The sequence below is a fragment of the Xenopus laevis genome, chromosome 2S (assembly GCF_017654675.1).
Source record: "Xenopus laevis strain J_2021 chromosome 2S, Xenopus_laevis_v10.1, whole genome shotgun sequence".
NCBI classification, from domain to species: Eukaryota; Metazoa; Chordata; class Amphibia; order Anura; family Pipidae; genus Xenopus; species Xenopus laevis.
Genome location: NC_054374.1, coordinates 93,556,869 through 93,581,972, shown reverse-complemented (window position 1 = coordinate 93,581,972; position 25,104 = coordinate 93,556,869). Strand labels below are relative to the sequence as shown.

The 25,104-nt window shown below is 35.5% G+C and overlaps 1 protein-coding gene across 1 annotated transcript in view; it reads right to left on the bottom strand.

Annotated features, from left to right (window-relative positions):
* zpld1.S (zona pellucida-like domain containing 1 S homeolog) overlaps positions 1 to 25,104 on the bottom strand; it is a 50,971-nt gene that overhangs the window by 15,144 nt on the left and 10,723 nt on the right. The window contains 8 exon segments of the mRNA NM_001094327.1: positions 4,111 to 4,219; positions 4,817 to 4,988; positions 5,836 to 5,916; positions 8,275 to 8,372; positions 11,953 to 12,025; positions 13,738 to 13,919; positions 14,247 to 14,467; positions 16,297 to 16,410. Of these exon segments, the coding sequence (NP_001087796.1) occupies positions 4,111 to 4,219; positions 4,817 to 4,988; positions 5,836 to 5,916; positions 8,275 to 8,372; positions 11,953 to 12,025; positions 13,738 to 13,919; positions 14,247 to 14,467; positions 16,297 to 16,402 (1,042 nt within the window). The 5' untranslated portion in view covers positions 16,403 to 16,410.

The following is a 25,104-nucleotide window of genomic DNA, read 5'->3' as shown; positions in this document are numbered from 1 at the left end:
TATCACTAGAAAACTAGAATAAGTCAGGAGTTTATCATCTAGAGAAATGATAAGGACACTTCATTCCATAAGAGCATGTTGGCTGAGTTATTGATTTGGGGATTATACTACTATTGACTGGAGGATTGTGATGGATCAGAAGGTTTCTTTCCAAAGCACACTAGGCAATTCCTGGAAACCGATAAGCTATTTTGTCCTATTACTCTGTATAGTTCCTAACAGCGAGTGAGCCAAGTTAAACTTACTGCTCTTCTATACAAAATGATAGCGAAACTTTACTATAATGTCAATGTGCATAGATCCTAGACTAGGACAGAACATCTAATGAATCTTATTGCACACGTTTCATTGTCCAGTGTAAAGCCAAATGAAGCCTCTTGAGCAACAGTTAAAACGTCTGTGGAGTCAACATGGTAAAGCAGTATATTTTTTTTTAATAAAGCCTACTTGTTAGATGAGAATATACCATAAAAAATAATTACATTTATATATGTGTATACAGCATAAAAAATGTCCTTATTAGTTATATTTTTAAAAGCCAATAAACACGTATTCTGCAGTTTTAGTATTCAGTAAATTCTTGTTTGTATGCATTAATGATTCTGTTCTAAGATCAGCTTCCAACACTCTATTTCAGTAGAGCTGCTGCACTGCTGCCAGGCGTGAGAAGCGGAACGTATTCCTCATCTTCATATCATATCCTCTGGTACTTGTCTATTTTTCATATTCAATCATTTGAAGATTGATGTTCATTTTGCTATACTGTGACTACTTACTGACTGTTATCATACAATGCTGAAACATGTGAAATATATTTGTTTAATGTTTAAGTCATTGCATTCCTTTGTGGTTGTTACCGTTTACGTGGGGGTTATTTACAAATATATATATATATATATATATATATATATATATATATATATATATATATATATATATATATATTTGTAAATAACCCCCACGTAAACGGTAACAACCACAAAGGAATATATATATATATATATATACAGTATATGTTTTTAGGTACGGGTATGGGATCCGTTATCCGGAAACCCGTTATCCAGAAAGCTCCGAATTACTGAATGGCTGTCTCCCATAGTCTCCATTTTATCCAAATAATCCAAATGTTTAAACATGATTTGCTTTTTCTCTGTAATAATAAAACAGTAGCTTGTACTAGATCCAAACTAAGATACAGTATAATTAATCCTTAAGGGAGGCAAAACCAGCCTATTAGGTTTATTTCATGTTTACATGATTTTTAGCAGACTTAAGGTATAAAGATCCAAATTACGGAAAGATCCATTATCCACAAAACCCCAGGTCCCCTACCTGTATATATTTAATCATGGTTATCATTTTTTATAGAAGAGCAGTAAGTTTAACTTGGCTCATTCGCTGTTATGAACTATACCTGAGTAATACGACAAAATAGCTTATCGGTTTTCAGAAATTGCCTAGTGTGCTTTGGATAGAAGCCTTCTGATCCATCACAATCCTGCAGTCAATAGCAGCATAATCCCCAAATCAATAACTCATTCTCTGTTCTCTCTAGTTTGGAAGTTTTGTGTCAGCCTTATCGTAAACACATTCAGCAGATTTTGCATTTCCAGCCAAATCCGCCACGTATGTTCACTCTGGTGCCAACACAAGGCTTCCGGACATGAAGAATATTCTATTAACAATTGGGGGCTGTGGATTTCAGCAGCTAGTTTCGCCCCATCTGGCCCTAGCCTCAGACTCCTATATGATACACACATAAATAACGTTCTAATGGACTTTTCACATTGTTACAATAGGTGATGAAGATATCTGCTGAGGCTATTATATTGATTACACACATTATATATAATATAGTTCAGTCATGATTATGCAGTAGTACTGTTTCTGAACAATATCAAGTGGCAGCAGGTCTTCTAGATAGCATTATTTCCTTCTGATAAGGTTTTTTTTGCCCATGCTGTACTTCTTGCTTCTGGTATGCCTTGTTGACTAAGAGGTCTTTAATTTTTGCTTGTTAAATATGTCTGCATTCCAGGAGGCACGACCCAAAGAGCCCTCCCCCCGTACTTTGGGTTAACACTCTATGCAAGGGTTAGTTTTACCCAGATTACAGTTTGGCCACGGGGAGGGGAGGGAAGTTGGAACATATGGTTTGATGACATGGTTAATGTTTATTGCTTTATGGAAAATAACAATGATAAGATATATGTTGGGGGAAATGCCAAGGGGAATGTTTACAGGTATATAGAGGACAGCAAAACCGTGATATACAAGAGGGGGAAAAAAGTTTGGAAAAGTTAAATATTACTGTGTTGGAATATATGCATGTTATGAAGGTGTACACAAATATGGAAAGTATGGTAAAGATGGGGGAAAAAGGAGACCTTTACGATTTGCACAATGGCGGGTAACATAAAATTGGTTACATGGAATGTCAGGGGATTAAATGACCCTATTAAGAGGCGCACAGCTTTAAGTCAAGCCAAAAAGCTTAACCATGTTATATTGTTTCTTCAAGAATCACATCTCACCGGATCATCTATTTCAGCACTTAAGAAACCCTGGGTGGGTTGGGGTTACCACTCGACTTACTCAGTGTATACAGGAGGAGTATCTACTCTAATAAATAAATGGGTTTATTTGAGTTATTACATCTTAAAACTGACCCAAAAGGAAGATATGTCTTTTTACATTGTAAACTATTTTCTAAAGAATATCTCCTTTCCAATATTTATATACCCCCATCATTTATAAGGGATTTGTTAACTGAATTTACCAAATGGGCTTCAACTCCTCCCCCCAACTCCCTCATTTTAATGAAAGGGGATTTTAACACCCCCCCCAACCCAGAACTAGATAGATGGAAAAGGGATGGAACGAGGGGAAGTGGAGATAAATTGAAGTTTAGCAATTTCATCCAATCTTTAGATCTCATAGATACTTGGAGAACATTTCATTTATTTGCACAACAGTTACTCCTGTTACTCCAAATCTCATCAATGCCTATCCCGCATAGATTTTATTTTAACCCCAAGGTCTATGGTACCATTGATTAATGTTATTGAGTATCTTCCAAGGGGCATTTCTGATCTATCTCCTCATCAACTGAGGAGATAGATGCCCTAATAAAAGAATATTCAGTTAATAATACCCCTCAAGGAGACACACCATATCACTGTGATGTGTTTAAAGCATATTTAAGGGGCATTTATAGCTCTGAAATTAACACAAAACAAAAATGGCAGAAACCAGGCTACAAACAGAGGTAACCCTCACTGAACGTCAAGTAACAATAAATCCCAATCCACACACACACTTAGGGGCCCATTCACTAAATTCGAGTGAAGAAATAGAGGAAAAATAGTTCGAATTTCGAATGGTTTTTTTGGCTACTTCGACCTTCGACTACGACCTTCGACTTCGAATCGAACGATTCGAACTAAAAATCGTTCGACTATTTGACCATTCGATAATCGAAGTACTGTCTCTTAAAAAATTTCTTCGACCCCCTAGTTCGCCACCTAAAACCTACCGAGGCCAATGTTAGCCTATGGGGAAGCTCCCCATAGGCTTGCTAACAATTTTCTGATCGAAGGATATTCCTTCGATCGTTCGACCAAATTGCGCAAAATCCTTCGACTTCGATATTATGACGAATAAATATATAGGACCAGTTTGCATAACATATGAACCTATTAATGGAAATTGTCAGTACTCACACGTGGGTTTTTACCTCGGAGATGCAAAAGCTGATTCATCATGGTCTTGTTGTTTTCTAGTTTGTTTTTTCCTTTTTTTATTTTTATTTTGTATATTATATTTAACAAAGTTTGGATTTAATTTTTATAGCCAAAATGTTATTCAAATTATCACAATTTGTGTTTTTTGTGGCTATGTACTGTAATTATAGCAAACATAATTATTATTAATATCTTTGTGTATATAGAGTCAACATACAGTGCTTTACAGAGAATATACTGTAAATCATTCACATCAGCCCCTACTCCAGTAGAGCTTACAATCTAAAGTCCCTAGCAATTCACCCACATTGCGGTCAGTTCTCTTTTAATTAAAATGGAATTAAAAATAGACAGGGGAACTTCTTACCACTTCTTGTAATGATAGGTCCTGCAGATACAACAGCATTACCAGATAAACTGTAAGGAGTTAATGTGGTTCTTATTACAGCATCTCTTCTATCTCTGTTGTGACATGTCTGGGGATTAATGAAAGACACTGTGTTACTTTGCAGTGATAGACTAACGCTAGTTTGTTTACACAGTAGCAAAGTAAAGAGGTTAGAAGATTAAATAGGGAAACACCATTATACACTGTGAATGTTATAACTGAGTTTACTTTATGTCCATACTGCTCAGTTTTACAAAGTTTAATTAAAATGATACACTCAGTAATTAGTTCAAGATTAAAAGTAAACAGCTGTGTTATGCTTTGTCAGATTTTATATTTGCACTTATCACTGAACATTACGGGCTGTTTAACTGTTATTCTGATAATATCCTTCTTTGACAATGTAATCTGCATTCGGTAAAGGACCATCAATAATTGAAAGTTTTTCTGTGGACATACAAATGCTTCTGGGGCTACGGTGATAGAGGAAGCCTCTAGAGAGTCAAGGCTTGCCAGCATCAGTAAATGGGCATGTATGAACAGAAGTGTTACTGTGGTACTGCATCATGAAAGACATTAAAAGACCATAACCATAACTGTAAAAAAATGATGACTGTAAATATCCAACAGCACTAAAGCCCAATTATAAAAAATGACCCCTAAAAGAACAATTCTCACTACTTACTGGTGTTAGGTAATGGCAGTCATCTGATCGGCACAGTTTTGTTATGCAGTGTAAAAACACCGTCGACATTTTCTGGTTCTTGTGCTTGACGAATCGGAACACTTCAAAGGAAAATCTTCCCATCTGACTCTTGCCATTCTCAAATATTGTTGTCTGTGGATCTTTGTCGCAGCTTTAAAATATAATATGGTATGGAAATGTTTTATTGTGACTAGAACATTTTTCAAGTACAGGTATAGGACCTATTATCCAGAATGCTTGGGACCTGGGGTTTTCCAGATAACAGATCTTTCCCTAATTTGGATCTTCACACCTTAAGTCTACTAAGAAACCATTTAAACATTAATTTAACCCAATAGGCTTGTTCTGTTTCCAAAAAATAATTAATTATATTTTAGTTTGGATCAAGTACAAGGTACTGTTTTATTATTACAGAGAAAAAGGAAATTTGGCTTATTTGCACAAAATGGAGTCTATGGGAGACAACCCTTATGTAATTCAGAGCTTTCTGGATAAAGGTTTTCCAGATAAAGGATCCCATACCAGTATTACTTAATGAAGTTTATCTTAAATTCATGAATTATTGTGTTATATACTCAGCATATCATTTTTCCTGCTGTAGACAAGTCAGTCATGCTGTGAATCAGTGACTGATTTCCCTGGTCTAACAATCTTATTCCAAACAAATGATCTGAAATGTCCAACAGCCAGAGAGTACGGTGGAGCTGTTTGCAGCACATATAAATATTAAGCTAAACAAGCTGACTCGTATGCTATTTATATGTGAAAAGAAAAACTAAAACCAATTTGTGAAAAAAGGATTATTATGCATTCCCTGTAATGTAGGCTTCCCTTTAAGGAAATCACACTTGCATTTGAAAGCCATTTAATACTGTCAGCATTACAGACGTTTCTATTTCCATTTTAAAAGCTAAATTGCATTTATTACAGATACAAGGTAAAGCAACTTAATGTATCTGTTCTATAGAACAGAAAATGTAATGAAATCTATTTCATACCTGAGGAAGAGGTCATATCTGATATCATCACTTGGATTGCCAGAAGGAGTAGTGTAACAGTAGTCCATTAAAACATTCCACCTATTTGATTATTAAAATACATTTTAAATAGCTATTATCATTTTCTTTAAATACTTTACAAAATGTATAGAGATAAACCAGATTTATTTACAAGAGCATCTTATTTGTAATGCAGTGTATTTATTTGTAATAAATAACTCAAAGGGCAAATCACATTATTTGCAAGTGCAAGTAAGGTAGACATGACCTCAGCGCCATCAGTCAATAAACATGATTAAGGAGCCATTATTCAACTGTACTAAAAATGCTTTGTTGACACAGTGGCTTTTTGGCTATATATGGAATAGATTACATAACCATTAGAACTTGCAAAATGGAAACTAATGGGGTTTTTTCTCACATTAAAGGAACAGTAACACCAAAAACTGAAAGTATCTTAAAGGAATGACAATATAATGTAGTGTTGCCCTGCACTGGTGTGTTTGCTTCAGAAACACGACTTTAGTTTATATAAACAAGCTTCTATGTAGCCATGGGAGCACAGGATACTGTAAGATATGGGTGTCTAAAGGGCACAATATTGTGTGTATTTCACCAGCATTAAGCTGGTGAAATCAAAACTCCAGGGAAAACTGTGTTGCTGCAGCATGTAATGCTGCTTAATTCTGCACCATCTTGGTAAAAGCTGGATTAAGGGTCCCTGGAGTGTATGGAAGAGAGCAGGATGGGCTTCCATCCCTTGCTCCATGTAAGGGTTTTGCAGCTGCCAAGCTAAAGGCAGTTAGTTAATTAAGGATAGTTAAAAGGTGTGGAGCAACACCTGAGCTGCTGCTTCCTGATAGAGACCTCTTGGAGTGAAGGAGGGTGAGGGGCTACATGTGCTTGTGAGCAACAGGGAACAAGAATGATTCCCCTGAGCTGGAGAGAGGACCAGAGAAACCACTCCCAGGAGACAAGAGTGTCTCAAGGGTGCCCAGAGAGGATTCTGGGATTTGTGGTCTTCTGAAAGCCATTGAGGGCTAAACTCCACTGTGAGTAAGGTGAACACCAGTGAGGGTGTGAAGCGGGACTGTTATTGCTATGATGTGAAGCATATGTGATTCCCCATGTGAAGCCAGTGGGCTGAAGAGTTTGTGTTTCTTGAAAATAAAAGCCAGCAAAGCGGCAATTTGAACTCTTTAAGGTGGTCAGTCTCCATTTATGTGCTGAAATCTGTGCCGGGGCCTAGGGTTTCGCTACCAGAAGCTCACAATACACAATGGATAACAGAGAAGTTCTGAAGAATCCTATTGCATACTACTGAGCATATCTGTTATCTGCTGTTTATCATGTGCCTTTTCTCCTTTTTCAGCTTTGAATGGCTGCCCCCATGGCTACACAGCAGCTGGTTTATATAAAGTATTGTTGAGTTTCTGATGCAAACACATCAATTTTAACAGTGCAGCACAACAGTACCTTATATTTGCATTATTTTAAAAGATTTAAATTTTTTTCGTGTTACAGTTCCTTTAAAACAAAAGAACTTCTCCTGACTGGTATATAGTGATGGGAGAATTGGCGCAGTTTTGCTTCGCCCAAAAATTCGCGAATTTACAAAACGGCGACAGGGTCTTGTTTTTTATGCCGGCATTCGTTTTTGATGCCGGTGTCCGTTTTTGACGAGATTTTTCCCGGCAGTTTCACGAATTTATTCACCGCCGGCGAATCGCTCAAATTCGTGCCTGGCGAGTAAATTCGCCCATCACTACTGGTATAAGCTGGCAAATAAGGTCATTCTGTTCTAGAGTCAGATGGGTGAAATAGATAATCAGCAGCTACGACAATAGATAGGTAGTTTGTAAAGGCATTCATAGTGACAATCTCAACCCATTTCTAACCAAAAAATATTTTAAAATGCTGAATGTATTTTTATGTCATACACAGCAGTTCTGCCTGGGGTCTGTGCAGATAAAAAACCTGGCACATGGTGCAGAGCACAGCCAGACCCTGAGCTGGACTGCTCTCTGCATGAGCAATTGTGATAAGATGCAGAGCATCGGCGGGTGCACATTAGCCCTGTCCTTATAACCAGTATTTGTCCATCTCAGCTCCCTAACTTGTGTCTATGAAGATTATTTTTCTAGGCTTAGCCCCACTGTATAAATATCTAATAAAGGTAACTATTGGTGAAAAGACAAATCTGTTCTACAAAGGAACTGTGATCTAGTCAATGATCTATCAATAGTTTTCGGCCAACCAAGTAGTTATTCCATTTTAGTACATAGCTAATTGAAGGGAGCTACAAAATATACCCATATACTTTAGAAATGGTTTAAAAGTATGTTCCAACATTTGGGTCGATTGATAAATTCAATTTGTAGTGAATCTTTTCTGTACAATGTCATATGGAAAAGCAAATTGAATTCAGTTTCACATTACCGTCCGTCAAGGTTGGTTGCTCTTACTGCTGCGTAGATTTTTGTCTTTAGTGGCAATCCTGCACTTGGTATTAGCAGTTGCTGGCTATAGGTTGAATCCTAGGGTGGTATGGATTATAGAGAGGAATTACTGGTCATAACAATTTTAAAGACAATTCTGTCAAACAGATTTAAGGCAGTAAAAGAAAGAAAGGTGTTCTTAGGAGAAGGTAGTGAAATATGAAATATGTTCTTAGGAGATGGAATTGATATATGAATTATATTTTGATACTGTAGTTTAACCCTTTAAAGATTAATTGTATGTTGTGTCAATGAAAAGTTACATCTCTGTTTAATTGTATACTTATCACAATAGCATTATACAGTATGCTTTACAAATAAGAGGGGCAAGGTGAAAATTAAAAAAAAAACAAAAAACAGGCACAAAGCACAGTTGAGCTCATTTATCAACACTGGGCAAAAACTCAACAACCAAGGCATTTTTTTTATTTATTATACCTGAAGATGGCTATAAAAAGTGAAAGACTGGGTTAGTGACCGAATGTAAATTTGCCCATTTTTGATAAATATTCCAATGTGTTTGTCCACAATGCAACTTAAAATTCAGAAGAGGCTGGCACAGGCCTGGACCCATGAAATAGTAAAGGCGGAGGTTGTAAAAAAGTTAAAAAAGCTTACATTTATTTTCCATAATTAAGAACCAGGCCTGATGCGTTTCATGTCTACCAAGGACACTTACTCATAGGCTGAATATTGAACAATACATACACAGTATTTAAAAGAGAAGTGGCCAATGGGAAATGAGTAGGCGATGCATACCATCTAAAACCATGTAGACGTCAATGGCAGAGGTCCATTGACCGATTTTAAGATTTAATAGCCTTCCTGACATTCAAGTTTTTTTTTCAGAAAAAAACTTGATTCAAATTGCGTTCGAATTCGATTTGAGTTTTCGGGATGGTAATATTCGTTCTAATTTTAGACATTCAAGTTTTTTCTTGAATAAGATACCATTCAAGTTTCAAGGTCATTGGAGTTCATTTGATGTAAAAAAAAAACCTATCACTCGACCTTTGATAAATCTGCCCCTAAGTTTCTCACTCTTCTTAGCAATAGACATATATATATATATAACATAAACCTTCAATACTTTGCATTTGTGTCATATTATTATAAGTTGCTACTTACTTTGTTCTTATTTACATAGATTGTTGATGGTCTTCAGAAAGGGAACCATCACTATTATTTGGAAAATCCACTAAACTGTAGATGCTTAATAATTATTTTTTCCCCAATAGTTTTAATTAATTTTTTCTTATAGTTCTATGAGTGTGCTTCCTCTACCTAACATTTTCCCTACTGAAAACAACTTAACCATGCTATTTGTCAGTAGTGCTGGAATCAGTTTCTAGAGAAGCTAAATTCAATAGCAGCTAACAAAGAGCAAAAGGTTGTTGGTTGCAGCCAGGAAAATGTTTTTGAATTCCAACATAAATCAATAAATACAAACACCTAAAAGAAAAATGTGATAAAACCTGTTTGTGAAATAGATTTAGTAGCATCACTGTTTAATATATGTGTGGCAGTTGCCCCTCAAAGGAGAAGGAAAGGCTGATATACTGGAAGGGGCAACCCTTTAACAGGAAAAAGCTTTTTCATGTAAAGAGTTAAAGCACGCCTATAAAATTTGTGGGCTTACACTCTGAAGAGAGAAACAATAATATTTTTTAAAGAATTTCACTCTACTGAGTGCTGTGCACCCCCCAAACACACACACTAGCTGGGAGTTCCCAATGTAGGCAGCCATGCTGGGACACATACATACATATAATGAGCACATGCCCTGGCTTACTGTATGCACATGTTATGCATGCTACTAGTGAGCCAGTCAGGGCACTATCTTATGCACATGTGTATCCCCCAGCATGGTTGCTTATACCAGGAGCTCCCTTCTATTGCAGGGACCACAGCACTCAACAGGGAATTAATTACTAAATATATTTGAAAACAACCACACCTAGGGGCACATTTACTATTGATCGAATATCGAGGGTTAATTAACCCTCGATATTCGATCCTCAAAGTAAAATCCTTCGACTTTGAATATCGAAGTCGAAAAATTTACCGCATTTCGTTAGATCGTTCGATCAAAGGAAAAATAGTTCGATCGAACGATTCAAAGGATTTTAATCCATCGATCTAACAATTTTCCTCAAATTCAAAAAAAGCAAGGAAAGCTTTTGGGGACCTTTCCCATAGGCTAACATTGGTGCTCGGTAGGTTTTAGGTGGTGAAGTAGGTAGTCAAAGTTTTTTTTAAAGAGACAGTACTTCGACTTTCGAATGGTTGAATAGTCGAATGGTTTTTAGTTTGATTCGTTCGATTCGAAGTCGAAGTCGTACTCGAAGGTCGAAGTAGCCAATTCGATGGTCGAAGTAGCCAAAAAAAACCTTCGAAATTCAAAGTATTTTTTATTCTAATCCTTCACTCGCGCTTAGTAAATGTGCCCCCTAGTGATCCACACCATAACCAATAACTACTAATTATTGAATAGCTTAAAACCAGCTCCAAGCACAATAATGAAAACAAAAAACGGAAATGCTGTTTGTTGTCTTGCAATCATCAGTGCCGGACAGAGTTTAGAGCTGTCCAGAAATAATAAACGTTTGTGCTGGGTCTATGGAGCTTTTTAGGCAGGTGACATTCTACACTGCATGATTAAAATAATCATATTTTTTGTGTAGCCCCTGTTAAAGCACACTAGCTAGAAGTAAATATACCAATTTTTTTTCTATGAATATATTATTAATAAATATGTGTTAAGTCTGTTTGTCTGTGCCTCCCTACTTTGGTTGTGGAGTTTAACGTTTTGGCCTGCACTCAGGCCTTTCTCAAAGTGGATAAACCCAGCAAGCAGTGCCAATTTAAACACACAGTGGTCACCACTACAGAGCACAATATAAGTATGTATATTTATATTTGTTTATGTTGTCTTCCCAGTGTGTACACAAATTGTCAAATTTTACAGTGCTGCAAATTTTAGCGCTTTATAATAAAATGTATACATATTGTGTAAAAACTACCATTTAAATCCCTATAAGACTTATAACTTAATCCAGGAACCTTCTTCACAACTCAATTGTAGTGCTTCCTCTGCTGAAATTATCTTGGAACAGGCTGCGTTATGGCTTTTCCCTAAACAGGAACCCCACCCCAGGATGACAGGTTACTGAGGCTATAGTTGCCTAACTAGACAGTTTTGTCAATTAGCCAATCACCTTCCCTGACTGGAGTTAAGCCTAAACCTCAGAGAACCAGGGGAACATGACTCCTTCTATGTGGCCTGATCTGGGGAAGGTGCATCAATATATTAACCGTGTTTGATGGGGAGTAAGAAAGAGCATAATGAGCTGCTTGTTCACAGCTAAATGCCATACAACAGCAGGAGGGATCAGAACAAACAGAAAATAGAGAGATTTTGTCCAGTATGTCATTTGTTAAATATGGAAAAACATGTATAATAATAAAAAAAAAGTCTACATATATTTATCCCTGTTTGTTTTAAATAAAATTTCCATTCATCTTTGTATTTGTACACCTCAGTATTTTGCTTTTATGCTTATGTTGTAACAAAGTGTGCCTCTCTACAAATCAAATTAGCTTTTTTTTTTTTACTTACGTTGTAGAGGAGTAAATTCAGTGTACTGATAAATGTACCGTTGCCTTCTCGTACAGAAATAGCAGCTGAAGATCTACAATGATAAAGTAGTAATGACATTATTTTACAATGACATACCATTGAAATGGACATATATAAGCATGTGTATTCGTATCTGGTGGTCTGTTGATTTCATGTAAAAATATAAACTAATACAATATTTTCTGTAAAAAAAATCTGTTCCAGAGAATTTGAACTGTTCATTGTCCTTGTTAATAGAAAAATGTGCTGTACTGTATGTTGTGTAGCCAGTTTGCAGCATTTGTTTGTTTATTTGATTTTTATGTATAACATATATAACATTATATTTATATGTATCATAAGGCAATAGAGTTTATTATTAAAATTAGGATTTTAAGATTAGATTATTGTCTCATGTGCCTTTATTCATTCTTAAATAATTATCAATTTGACTATGAAGATTTTCATTCATCCAGGTCATGGTATATCTAGTATAAATACTGTGATAGGATTACCAATTGTGTCATGCAACTCCTAGAAAGGTATTACTTGTGAGAGTTGCATGAATGGATGTGTGAAGTGTTCTGAATCCGCTGGGGTACAGATGTTAGAATAGCATTGTATGTAGCAGACAGGTGGTGTCGAAGGCCCCCGGCACTGTTCAGGGATGGTTTCTCCACCATGACATGAATCGCCTCTTTCACGCCTCATTCAAACTAGCGGTCTTCTTTATCCAAGATTTGGACCTTGCTTTTTTCAAAGGAATGTCCCTTGTCTTCTATATACACTATAACCTGCCCAACTATTATTTGTTCCAGAGGAAGACAAAAAACCTCTTTGAAGCCTCTCAAATTTACCTCAGAGGGGGAAACAATTCCTTGCTGACAAATTATGGGTGCAGTGAACCCCTTCCCTGAGATACAGTAAATGATCTTATACATTGGTTTTCTAGCTCACATATATACTTCAGATTTTACTTAAAAGGGGTGCACACCACTTGGTGTGTTGACCATCACATTCAGCACTCCCATTTCATAGTAATAATACCACCTTTATTTCACATATAAATGGAGTGCTGCAATTCTTGTAAAACTGATACAGAAATGCTATAATTTGCCATCAATACTGACAACAAATTCAGTTGGGGGTTACAATTGTATTTTACTCTTTGGGGGTTATTTATTAAACTCTGAATGCAAAAATCTAAAAAAAGATTGAGATTCTTTTTATTTTATAAAATCGGATTTTTAAAAAATTTCAAATTTTTCCGAATTTATTTAACCCAGAGGATGGAAACTTCCAAATCAGAAAATCCGCCATCTCAGACCTGTCGAGGTTGCATATAAGTCAGTGGGAGAAGTCCCAATGATTTTTTGATGTGTGCAGGGTTTCATGCAATACTCCAAAGTATTCTGAGTTTTCGGGTGAAAAATCCGGAAAAAAAATTGAAAATCAGATAAAAAAAATCCAAAAACCCCCTGAAAATCTGATTATTTTTCCTGCAAAGCAAATTTTCAGGAAAATGTAATAATAAATAAGTGTAGAAAAAAACACAAGCGGAAAATATTGAGATAAATTCGGACTTTGATAAATAACCCCCTTAATGTCAAAGATCAATGCTACAGGCAAACCCCCAACTTTAATGAAAAGGGGTCTAGTGTTTGTTTTTTCTTAAAAAACATAATTAAAAGGAAATTGAATGTCATTAGCACTGAAAAATCTGATTTACTTTGATTATTAAAAAAAAAGTTAACTTCTTTCATATCTGCAGGATTTCATACTTACGAAGCAAGCTGAGTGTTGTTTACTAAGTACTCTAGAGGATAGCTGCAACTAAATTTATACAGAAGTCCAGGAAGATAACTTATAATTGTTGGAGGGTCTGGTGTATCTATATAACCGGATATGTTGCCAATTTGTACCATTGATGCAATTCCATATGCGTTGACTCCAGGAACAGTAGATACCTGTTAATAATACAAAACATTACTATAACAGAAATGCAAGCTATTAATTACAAAGAATATGACTGTAAGGTTATATAGGAAACTAGGTTTATAAAGGAAAGTAGGTTTAGTTTTTTGCTTAGGTGAAAACTTTGTGTGATTATTATATAAGTACATTGTGATATGTCTGTTAATCCATAAGATATAAGGCCTTTAATTTGTTTAATAAAAAGGCTATGTACCCAGCACCTACCTTAAACAGGCATCTCTTTGCACATTGCATCCACACATGCTGCTTTTTGTGCTAATAAAATTGCAAATAAACCAAATAAAATTGTCATTTCTTACCACTAAGCTGTTTTCACACGATTCCAATGTGCTAAGGTTGATGGTAAATATAACTACTGCAGGAAATGTATTGTTGTTTATGAAGCCTCTGCAATGTGCATCTCCATGTTTTCCATTCAGTGATAGATCTGATTCTGAATATCCAGAAAACAGAACCGTGCAAAAGTTTATCTTCATTGTTATTGTCTGCACTCCACAATAGACGGTGATGTCTCTTTCCGCTGAAAATCACATATACAGATCAACAAATATACAGTATTAATATTTGGGGGAGGGATATGCTTTCATGTTTCATGTTTTTGTACTTTGCACTCTGCATGCTTAAAGAGAATTAAACTAAAAAAATGAATATGGCTAAAACTGCCAAGTTTTATATACTAAATTTATTGCACCAGACTAAAGTTTCAGCTTCTCAATAGCAACAATGATACAGGACTTCAAACTTGTCACAGGGGGTCACCATCTTGGAAAGTGTCTGTGACACTCACATGCTCAGTGGCCTCTGGGCAGCTGTTGATAAAATAAGCTTAGGGGTTGTCGCAAATTATCAAGCAGAAAATGAAGTTGGCCTGTAATATAAGCTGATGCTACAGGGCTGATTATTAAATTGTGGCGCTAGTTGCACTGGTTTCTGTTTTGGAGCACAGACACCTGAGGACTCACCCATGAATACAGCACTGTATTAATTAGGAATGGGCAGGGACATGCATGTAGGTATCCCCCTGCTACCGCTACCAATTCTAATTCAGACAAGCAAGTAAGTACAGGCTGCATCGGGGCCCTGTATTTATGAAAAGGGCTGCCTTGCAATTATTGTCCCTGCGCAGAGCACAGCCAAACCCTGCAAAAAAAATCTAAAAAAATAGCTGAATGAGCATTAAAGGAGCACTTTTAAGCTCCTTAGTGTTCTGGCTCTTCTGTCCAGAGTTTTTGTAAATTACCCTTATCTCTGTTGAAATCAGTTTTTTATATTTTTAACCCACATTAACATAACATGATGAAAAAGGTAAATCTACAGCATACATACTTTTTGTCTAAAGAAATTCCATGTTATCATTTTTGAAGCACTGCAGATTCCTCTCTCAGCTGCACATTATTTCTTAGACCAACTCTTTAAGGTTAAAGTATTATATTAATATTTTCCTTATTTGTTGGCTCAGATACATGATCACAATGAACTGTATTTTCTTGTTTGCTAAAGCTTCAGATTACACTTATAAAAAACTTGTCACTTTAATTCTCCAGAGCTTTACATGACATGATAAGGGTTTCGTTTTGGTTTGGTTGAATACTTAAGATTCAGTGGAATTGGTATTCTACACAAAAGTGCTTTAATTTATCCAAATTACAAACAGAATACTGGGGATAGAGAAATGCTATGATGTGCCATCATGCTAATAGCATTTGGGGGTTTTAAAGTTACAATTTATGCCAGTGGTGCAGATAAATCTCCCAACTTTCATGAAAGGGGTCTAATTGTTTTATTTAGAGAAACGTAAACCACCTTATTCTGGATAGGTAGATAGATGGATGGATGGATGGATAGATAATAGATAGATAGATAGATAGATAGATAGATAATATATAGATAGATAGATAATAGATAGATAGATAGATAGATAGATAGATAGATAGATCTGTGTTTTGTATCATAGATAAAGTCATTTTTAATATAATTTAGACATTGTATTTATTTTTTGAAATGTTCTTTATAAGTATTCAAGCTGTTACTCATTTTTTACAAGTTCTTCCATGAGAAAACCTCATTTCACTGACATCTGTCTAAATTTTATTTTCATAAATTTGCTGCTGCAGCAAGCCAAAATGGCTGAAATGGTAACATCGCAAAACTGTGTTGTAAATGAAACATTTTCAGCGAAATTGCTTTTTTGTATAAATTGCTGAAATAAACATAGCGAGAAGGTTTGATGTAGAAACTGTGAAGTAATATATTTGCTATTAGGTTACACTACTATAAAATGTATAAAATATACTGAATATGAACAATAGACATTTTAGCAATTTAAAATTAGATTGTAATATCTCTTACCAGGGAATCTGCTGTGCTGATTGGCATCACAGTTGTATCCATTAAACTGTGTAGAAACTGAAACTGTGAAAATAGCCAACAGCAGTAACAACCATATTGGTTCCATGGCCAAGCCTATGAAAATGTAATTATGGAGAAAAAAGGAATAAATAGACACATAATTTAAAATTTGATTACTTATATTAAATATGAACAGAGAAATAATGTTACATATTTGTACAGTATGTGTAAAAAATCATACAGGTGTCTTTGTATACAAGGCAAGTTGCAATGGCAAACACTTAACTTCAGTAGTTAAATAGAGTTTAAAACAAAGGTTCCAAAAAAAGTTCTTTGTCACCTTTTCATTCAATTTTGCAAACAAAAAACAATTAAGGCAACTCCAGTGTAAAGATTAGTGATGGGCGAATTTATTCGCCAGGCGCAAATTCGCGGCGAATTTGCGCGTTTCGCCGCCAGCGAATAAATCCGCGAAACGCCTGGGAAAAATTCGCGGCAAAAATTCGCCGGCGTCAAAAAAATTTTTTTTCGAAAAAAACGGGCGCCGGCGTCGAAAAAACAGTTGCCGGCGTCAAAAACGGGCGCCAGCGTCAAAAACGAGACGCCGGCGCCGTTTCACGAATTTTTCGACGTTTCGCGAATTTTGCGCGAAATTCGCAAATTTTACGGCGAAACGGCCCAAATTCGCCCATCACTAGTAAAGATGGCAACTAGAAGGTTGGATTTTCTTTTTTCTAACTCAGTTATTTAGCTTGTTCAGTGAAAGCTTCATATATACAAAAACATGACTTTTTTTGATATGTTTGAAAATGTCTGCCTAAGCACAATCCAACACCTGCAAGAGCTAGATTGATTTTCTGATTTTCTGTTCACAAATTTAATCAATGTCATTATCGGTTTCCACTAGCACAGTAGTCATAATTCCACACTACAGTATTGTGCCTATAAGAATCCCTTTTATTTACTCCACTATCCCCCAAATGTAATAAAATGCACTATGTTTACCCAGCTACAGTAATCTACAGCACACCAATAAGATGTTTGCTTTTAAACACATAACCTGTATAAACTAGCTACTATTTGGTTGCTACAAAGTTTCTGCACTCTTTTATTATATAACCCCATAATAATTTTCCATATAACTATGCTGTGGTCAAAATATTAACAATAGAAACTACACAGATTAATGCTTCTCCTACTGAGTATCTATAGTTAGAGTTATACTCAATTGGGGTTATTGAGGTGGTCGTTTTCCTAAGGTAGGAATAATGGGAGAGAAAAGGTGCACCCACTCCATTTCATGGCCCTGTGAAAAAGGCTGAATGGTGTCCTAGCTATTTTGGGTTTGGTAGTTTGTCAGATACATTGTGTTGAAGACAAGTTACTGTATCTCCTGGGATGACCCTAAGTTGCCATTGCTCCTATGTGTATGAACTGTTCAAGGTAATAAGTACTAAATAATGTGTTTAATGCACAATTCCTTGTGCAAACACACAATTTGTTGTGTGGGTGGGCCTCAAAAAAACATTGCTGGCAGATGGCTTTTTTCGTTACTTTAAGGAGCAGGCAGGGCAGAGTTGGACATTTCTAAATGTTGGCACGAATGAGAGCTGTGGGTGATTTCTTCATATCTTTGTTTTTTTTATTTTATGGCATTCACAGCTAGTGATGAGAATAATTTTTCCCTAGGTTTCGCCCCCCCCCCAAAAAAAAACACCCATTAACTTTAATGTTTTGTGCAAAAAAAAAATTGCATGGTCACTGAAAAAATGTCCATTGACGTCCAATGAGTTTTGCAAACTCTCATTAGTTTGCAAATGTATGGCAAATCGGAATGGGACAGGTTCGCTTATCACTATTACAGCCATTTCTCTCTGCAAATAGTTTTTTTCAGTTACCGACTTTTATTACATTCCCTCAGTATGTTAGTGAGGTACTCACTAAGCAACATAGGTGTTTATAATTGTGAAAAGCTGCTATGAAAAGCACACAAACTGTTAAGATGCAAAGCAATTATATATGAATGAAATAGATGCAATCAACATAACATTATGCCCTTCCATGTCATTCCATAGGTGAGTGCTTTTCCTATTACTTATTTGACTGCTTTTCTTTTTTGTATACATTTCGTGTACATTTATTTTGGCTTTTTAGACACAGAATCATAGAAATTGGTGCTACAGATTAACGGCAAAACCCACGGTTTACAGTTATGCCAATCTGACCTGCAATGATAATTTAGAAAGCGGGATGGGGGAGACCATTGGATTTACTTAACAAGGAATGGAAAAAAAAAGTTAAGACTACCAAATATTAAATACATTTAAAAATCCTGAAAAGAAAATACTGTATGGTTTGTCATTGGACACGGCCGAGGAAGAAGAAGCTGAAAAAAGCAAAGGCAAGAAGTCAATCCCTAGAAGATGTCTGTCCCTATATTGTGTAGAGGCATTGCTGAGTCAGTTCTGGTATGATATTCTTCCACTTAGGTGATACCAATGTCTTTTTGATTAGGATACACACAGCACCAACATGAGTGCTGCACCCAGATCAGTTTCTTACAGTGGCTGTGCTGCTACTTGTAATACCATAGGCAGTTTGCCTTAATCATATTATTAAAGCAGTCTCAATGATACTGTAATGAAATCATCAGAAAACAAATTTTAGAATTGTCTTTCATGCTATTCAACATAATTGATTATGGGAATACAATTAGAAAGAACATATGAGAAATTAGAATGGCAGTTTAGATATAAAAAATCTTAAAGAGAAAGATATAAATGTGCTTCTTTATAGAGTAGGACATATGGTTTCATGAGTGCACTACAGTATGATGTTCCAGCATGTCTGAGTAAATGAAGTTTCCAATTAAGTTTTCATCGCCCAAGTGAGCAGGATTGCTTTATGTTATTGAACTTCGCAGTATGCGTGACTTCAGATCAATATTTTTCTATTAGAATGTTGTTCCAGAACTCAGTTTCATTAGTATAACTGTCTCTTTGGGACATGCAAGGAAAGATACACAGACACCCTAGAGATTCTGAAACACATACTGTATTAGGTGTATTGATCTTTAATAGTCATCAAAATCAACATAAGGTAGGCAGTTTCCTAGCCAGCCACTTTCTCCACTCTGCTTAGAGATACTTTATAAGTACTGTTAAATATGACTGTAAGAGAAGCATGTAATAAAATTAGAATATTGCCTTTTTATAACACTATAATAACTGTATAGTTTACCACAAATGTGGGATTTCCAAACCTTTAACATATTTTGTTCTCTGTGAAATATTTAATTTAAAGCAATATGATTTGAAATAATTAATAATATCAATCAAAATTGGCACTTTCCTATAAAATGTCCCCAACAAAGGTGGTGCAAGGCCTAAAAATAAAACACCAGCTATTCAAAACTGCCACACAAACATGCCAAAGCAGTAGCCTATAGACTAAACTCTGAACATGCTACCTGCTATTATATGTATGTATGATATAAATGATCTGTTGGTTAAGCTTTCCCCATGAAGGTATACAGTAGTTATCCTTTAAGTACAAAAACTTTTAAGCAAATAAAAATCAATACCTTAAATCATGTAGAAAAAAAAGGTTACTTGTTAAAAGGCACACCATATCTACAACAGTAAAGATCCATGCCTGTGAAGATGCCCTTCTAGCAAAGTACCACTGTAACTCAAAAGCCTAACAAAATCCAAGACGGAGCTGCTGTAGACAAACTTGAGTGCAAAGATTATATGGCTGTTATGACTGCTCAAAAACAGGGCTTGTAACATGCATTTCAAATTTAAATGAAAGAACTGTAATGCCTTTAAAGCAACTATGTGTAAAATTGAAAATGGATTGACAGGATTGGTATCCTACTATACTATATCTTTGCTATCTTGTTTAATTAATAAAACCAGCTTATGAAATTCACATGCTACATGATTAAATGAGCACTAATGCATGCAGAATGCTTTGGTTTGTAAGAAGCTATCCAACAAGAACACTAACTGACTTCTGATCAACATGTAGTATGGGGTTTTCGCATGGCTTTTATTCACAACCTGGGGGCAGGTAGCACCAAACTAAGTGAGATCATAAAGCCAACAAGAAATGATGTCATGGGAAAACAAGTTTTACAAAATGCATCAATTAATAGCACTCCTCCAGAATCCTGTATTGATGTCCATGTTTAAGTATAGCAAACAGATTCTTTTATATTTAATTTTAAAATCTGAAATGGAACTAGACATGTTGTGAGTTTCTCAGGTGCCCACAGTCATGTGACTTGTGCTCTGATAAACTTCAGTCACTCTTTACTGCTGCACTGCAAGTTGGAGTGATATAATCCCCTTACCCCCCCCATCAGAACAATGAAAGGGAAACTAGGAGGTAACCAGCTACCTGACACTTGCTTTGGTAAAAATGCTCCCCACCTAGTGGCACTCAATATTAATATCCACAAGCTTGACTCCTTCAGTTACATTGAGAATGAGAAACAATAACCTATCTGAAGTAGTTCCATTGTGAAGTGCTAGCTCTTTCTGAAAGCAAATGATCAGGCAAATTGACCTGAGATGGCTACCTACAAACCAATATTACAACTAAAAAAAATTGGTTCAAGAATAACATTTAAAAAGGTGGATTTTAGTAATAAAAACGATGTCATAACAATCACAACAGAATCCCTTTAATAAATTTAATTTCCTAGTACATAACTAGATTCCTTGAAAAAGCTAACCAACTGAAATATCAAGGAATGCATACTTGTACCTCTTGTTGTTATCTTTATATAGCTTTTATGATGCAACACACCTAACGAATTTCAGACTGTTTTTATATATATATGCTAGTTCTAAATGAAAACATATTTGCATATTAACAACAGGTTGTCTCTGTTGTTAAGATCATTATTAAGCAATCCAATATTTTAAAAGAAAATCATGCTTTTTATGGTTGCCAGAATTTTTCTTTAAATTAATATTTTGCTTTCTTTCATAAATTGCTTGCCTAGTCTTTTTTTTTTTGTTTCTTAAATCTTATACTGATTTTGTTTATTTTCTTCTGAGCTTATGTGACACTGTTTTTATGGACTTAAGCCTAGCACTGTATTATATTTTCCAAGAATAGTTGTACCTTACAAGGTGTCAAATAATATTTATTTCCAGTGCATCTATATTACTTCTGCTGCATAGAGTACTGCATCTTGCTGGCATTCTCACCAGCAGATATGTGGTCTGAATGAAGATTCTGTAGATTTAGCCTTGTTTGTTGCTTTGTTCATTCAAACAAATGCAAATATGTTTTCCATTTCTTCCTGGGTGAGCTGCGGGTTTTTTAAAATTGGGATTGTCAATATCTTTTCATGTATATACACTAAAATAACACTGATTTATATGATATGGCATTTTGCTAAGTCTTATTAATCACATTCTTATAATCTACATTCTTATTCAGTACTAGCAGTACACTGTATTAACAATAAAAAGATAAGATAAGTATAGATACTGTTTTTCAGAAGTTTTTCATTGTTTCCTAAATTAAAAAAAAGGCGCAGATGACTTTTAGGGGTCCATTCATTAAGTTCAAGTGAAGGAATAGAAGAAAAAATACTTTGAATTTCGAAGTGTTTTTTTGGCTACTTCGACCATCGAATGGGCTACTTCGACCTTCGACTTCGAATCGAAGGATTTGAACTAAAAATCGTTCGACTATTCGACCATTCGATAGTCGAAGTACTGTCTCTTTAAGAAAGAACTTCGACCCCCTAGTTCGCCAACTTAAAGCTACCGAAGTCAATGTTAGCCTATGGGGAAGGTCCCCATAGGCTTCTTTTTTTGGTCGAAGGATAATCTTTCGATCGATGGATTAAAATCCTTCGAATCGTGCGATTCGAAGGATTTAATCGTTCGATCGAACGATTATTCCTTTGATCTTTCGATCAAACTATTTGAGCAAAATCCTACGACTTTGATATTCGAAGTCGAAGGATTTTCATTCCCTAGTCGAATATCGAGGGTTAATTAACCCTCGATATTCGACCCTTAATACATCTGCCCCTTAAACTTATTATTTGCCGCAAGGTTTTTCTTTGTTTCGCTTGCTCTTTTTACCCATAAGTACTTACTTGTTATTATTTCAAAGAAAAATAGCTTTTTGATTAAAAATTGTATCCCAGTTACTGAATGTAATTGTAATTTAACAGACTTCTGCTTTTAATTTATCAAACCATCTGATGCCATATTTTTTGCAGAACGAAACATGTAATATCTCAACCATTTGCCATAGGCCACAAGTTTATATGACAAGACATTCAACGGCAGACGGCACTTCTGAAAAAAGAGGGTTTATTGGAAATCCTGCTGGAAAAAACCTCACGCGTTTCGGGAGTTATCCCTTAATCATAGGTTCCTAAGGGATAACTCCCGAAACGCGTGAGGTTTTTTCCAGCAGGATTTCCAATAAACCCTCTTTTTTCAGAAGTGCCGTCTGCCGTTGAATGTCTTGTCGTATACACAGTGGGGTCACTGTCTGACTGTGCACCTGATTGGAGGGGAGAGCGGTGAGCTAGTGCGGCCCTTTATTTTTGTTTGCCTATCCACAAGTTTATATGATATATTTATTTTCTTTGTAATTTGTTTACTGTCATATTTTAGGAAACCCTTTATAAATATTCATAATGGCCCAATCACACTGTTGGGTTTTAGGCACCCCAATCAGACTTGCCCTACTGATATATATATGCAATTATTCTTAAAAATCTCAAAACATTAGAATCACAATTTTACATTTTCCTAGAATTTATTTATTTATTTATTTGTAGAACCATACAGGCAAGTGGTATCTTTTTTTACCCGGATTTTGCATTTTCCCAAAAAAAAAAAAAAAAAACGTAAAATTGGGTTCTACTGTACACTTTTAATTTTAAAAAAAAGTGGCACCCAGTAAGTAGAAAAATATTTACAGAAAGCAGATACTTATGGACAAATGAGAATACCCCTTATGTTATTGTACAAGCCTTTATCAAGAGGCATTCTAGTGGACTCCATTTGATAAAGAAGTATATATATTCCCATACAAGTAATGCGAAGGAACCTGTCACATGATTTACCTGAACCTGAGGAGGAAAGTGAACATTCTGCAGACAAGAATTAACACATCATGGTCAGTTGACAGAACGTGTCTGCTGCTGTGTATTATTGGGCTTATGAGAGTTAACGTACTAAGTTTGAGAGATCTTTTCTCAGACTGTGTATGAGCTGAGTTTTACTTTTAATGCTGTTATTAATCTTGAAATGTAAGAATACAAATAGTTTAATGGTGGAATAAAAAGTAGCATTCACTGAAATATCAATTATAGCAGGATAAGTAAGATTGTTTTATTAAACTTGCCATAGCTGGAACAGGGTAAGTACTTCTGTATAGTTCATATTTTCATAATTCCTACTATTCTGAATTGTCCTGATTCATTTCGTCCCCACATTAGTTGCAATTGATGTCAGAAATGCTATTGATCGTATGCTAATTTGAAGTCATTACTATGTGCAGCACAGGGTGCAAGTAGGCATAATCCACATTGGCGTTTCCCTTCCTGTCCTCTAACTTCCACATTATTCAATTTTTTTACCTAAGTGAGTTGCAGAGAGCAGCAAACACCCTATGTGATCTTTGAATGAGCTTTTGCACATTAATATTCTTTCACTTCTGTTCCGGGTCTGTGTAAATGATCCCGGTATTGGATTTTTTGCGGCTAATGATTCTCTATTGGATGATTTCATGTGGGCATCTTGGTAAACGTTACAAAGACACAGTGAACACTTTGAACACAATTTGTGCCACGGAACTCGCTTCTTAACACCTTAGTTAGCACAAAGGTCACCAGTTCAGTTGTATGTGGTGGAGCTTTATCCACTATACCACATTTTCCACGGCTGGCATGTCACAGTCAGCCTAGAGGACTTCCATTACGGCAGCCTTAAATAAGATAATACTGGACTAATCTGAACTCAGTATCTATTTTTAATACTTTGATAACCATTTTCTTTCTGGCATTGATGCAAAACTTCAAAAACATTTGCATAGAACGCAGATAAAATGCAAAGTCAAAGTGCCTTCCCAGTAATGCCCTCTGAATTCAGTATCTATTTTTAATACTAATAATGATAACTATTTTATTTCTGGGATTGATGTAAAGTGCCAAAAATGATTGCACAGCATGCAGGGGATCTGCAAACTCAAAGTGCCTTTCAGTAATGCCCTGTAGTGAGAAGCTGCGATTTCTAGTACCAAACTTCTAGTGCGTTATGGCCCTTTTAGAGTTTATTGGTATATATAATCGTTTTCCATTGCATTATTTGGATAAAATAAATTGTGCACTAAGCAAAAAAATTATAAAAAAAACTATAAATTTAAAAAGGAACAATAAAATTAGCTTGAAGAAAAACATTTAATCAGAAACACATTGTTTTCATGAAATAGTTTCAGACAACAGGTAAATATTGGTTTAAGTTAAAATTCTGTTGCTGGCAGCAAGCCTGAGAAATGACTTAAAGAAACATTCCATGAGTAGTAAGAACTTGTGAAATATATGAACCAAAGAACATTGAAATTTGTAAAGTAGATAAAAACAGAGAGAGCGCTCAAGTAGAAAATTGCACAATCCAGCATTTGCAGAGGAGGCATTTTGGGGTGACATAAAAGTCATAACGATCACGTTTTAAACAAACTAGAGATCAGGAAAAATAGAATTTAAATGTCTATGATGCTTAACCTTTATCATTTTGCTTTTTGCTACCCAGATAGATTATA